At 73.7% G+C, this 1,320-nt stretch overlaps 1 protein-coding gene across 1 annotated transcript in view; it reads right to left on the reverse strand.

Moving 5' to 3' along the window:
- GTF3C2 (general transcription factor IIIC subunit 2) overlaps positions 1-1,191 on the reverse strand; it is a gene marked incomplete at its 5' end in the record, with an annotated part of 6,436 nt that extends 5,245 nt beyond the window's left edge. Inside the window, 4 exons of the mRNA XM_026049141.1 lie at positions 19-240; positions 427-525; positions 938-1,015; positions 1,097-1,191. Of these exons, the coding sequence (XP_025904926.1) occupies positions 19-240; positions 427-525; positions 938-1,015; positions 1,097-1,191 (494 nt within the window). The remainder of the gene's footprint in view (positions 1-18; positions 241-426; positions 526-937; positions 1,016-1,096) is intronic.
- Positions 1,192-1,320: the final 129 nt, after the last annotated feature.

Raw genomic sequence — 1,320 nt, forward strand, 5'->3', positions numbered from 1 at the left:
GCCCGCGGCGCCGCTCACCCCGGCAGCGCGCCCAGGCTCCAGAGCTGCAGCAGCGCCGCGCCGCCGTGCAGCCCCGCCGCGCTGTGCGTCTCCTCCATGCTCCTGTGGCAGTACAGGGCCACGTAGTGCGCGGCTGCCGCCGCGCCCGCCGGGCACGGGCACCACTCCATGGCCCACACGGGGCCGCCCGTGAAGAAGGAGACATCGAGGCGCTCCGCGTGCGGCGGCTGCGACTGGAACCTGCGGCGGGGAGGCCCTCAGCGCTCCGGCGGGAAGGGCGCGGGGCGGGAAGGGGCACGAGGCTGCGTCCCGTGGCACCAGCCCGGACCCGAACCCACACGGGCCGTCGGCAGCRCCGCTCCCGCCGGGTCGGCCACGCCGCGTGGAGCCACCGCACAGCCACGCGCAGCCTCTCGGCTCCCAGACCTGTTTATCCTGGACAAGGCACCGTCTTCCTCGATGCCCTCCCGCTGGATTAGGAAAAGGGGCGACTTCTCCTCCACGGGCAGGTACGGGGCGGCCTCGCTGCAGGGACAGGAGGTGAGAGGAGGGTGACTCGACACGGGGACCCCCTCGTCCCTGCTCCCCGCATGGGACCCGCTCCCCACGCAGGGACCGGTTCATCCCCGCACAGCCCAGCCCTACTCCCCACGTGGGACCCGTTCATCCCTGCACAGCCCAGCCCCACTCCCCACGCAGGCCAGGGCGCCCAGGGATGCTCAGGCTCCAGAGAGGAAACACGAGCAGGACGCGGGGGCAGCACCGGCGGCTGCCCCAACCTCCCCTGCGCCCGGCTGCGGCTCTGCTGCCCACGGCAGGGCATGGAGCTGCCCCACGGCACAGCCTGAGCGCAGGCGGTGTCACCAACACCCCCACGCGGAGCTGCCCCACGGCACAGCCNAGCCCAAGCAGCACCACGCACTCCCCGGGCCGCTACCTCTCAGAGAGACACGTCCACTTGTGCACCAAGGGGATCCAGTCGGGAAACTCCCACTGGGAGTAATTCTGATGCCGCCTGCAGCGGAGGGGCCGGCGGTGAGGGCAGAGCGTCGGCTGCGCGCGGCCGCAGCCCCGTCCCGCCRCAGGCACCACTCACACGCTGCCCGTGAGGCTGCAGCACTTCTCCACGGGCGCCATGACCGAGTTGTGGAAGCCGTTGGGCGCCAGGCCGCGGCACTGCGGCTTGGACCTCTGCGCGAGGGCGAGCGGGTCGGCACCGGCACCGAGCCGGGCCCAACGTCCCCCGCGCCGCTGGGACGGGGCCGCGGCGGCAGCACCCAGCGCGGACCCGGGCTGCGCCGCTAACGCGGAGGGAGCAGC

This window comes from Nothoprocta perdicaria, unplaced genomic scaffold, assembly GCF_003342845.1.
Source record: "Nothoprocta perdicaria isolate Ctin4 unplaced genomic scaffold, notPer1 scaffold_596, whole genome shotgun sequence".
NCBI classification, from domain to species: domain Eukaryota; kingdom Metazoa; phylum Chordata; class Aves; order Tinamiformes; family Tinamidae; genus Nothoprocta; species Nothoprocta perdicaria.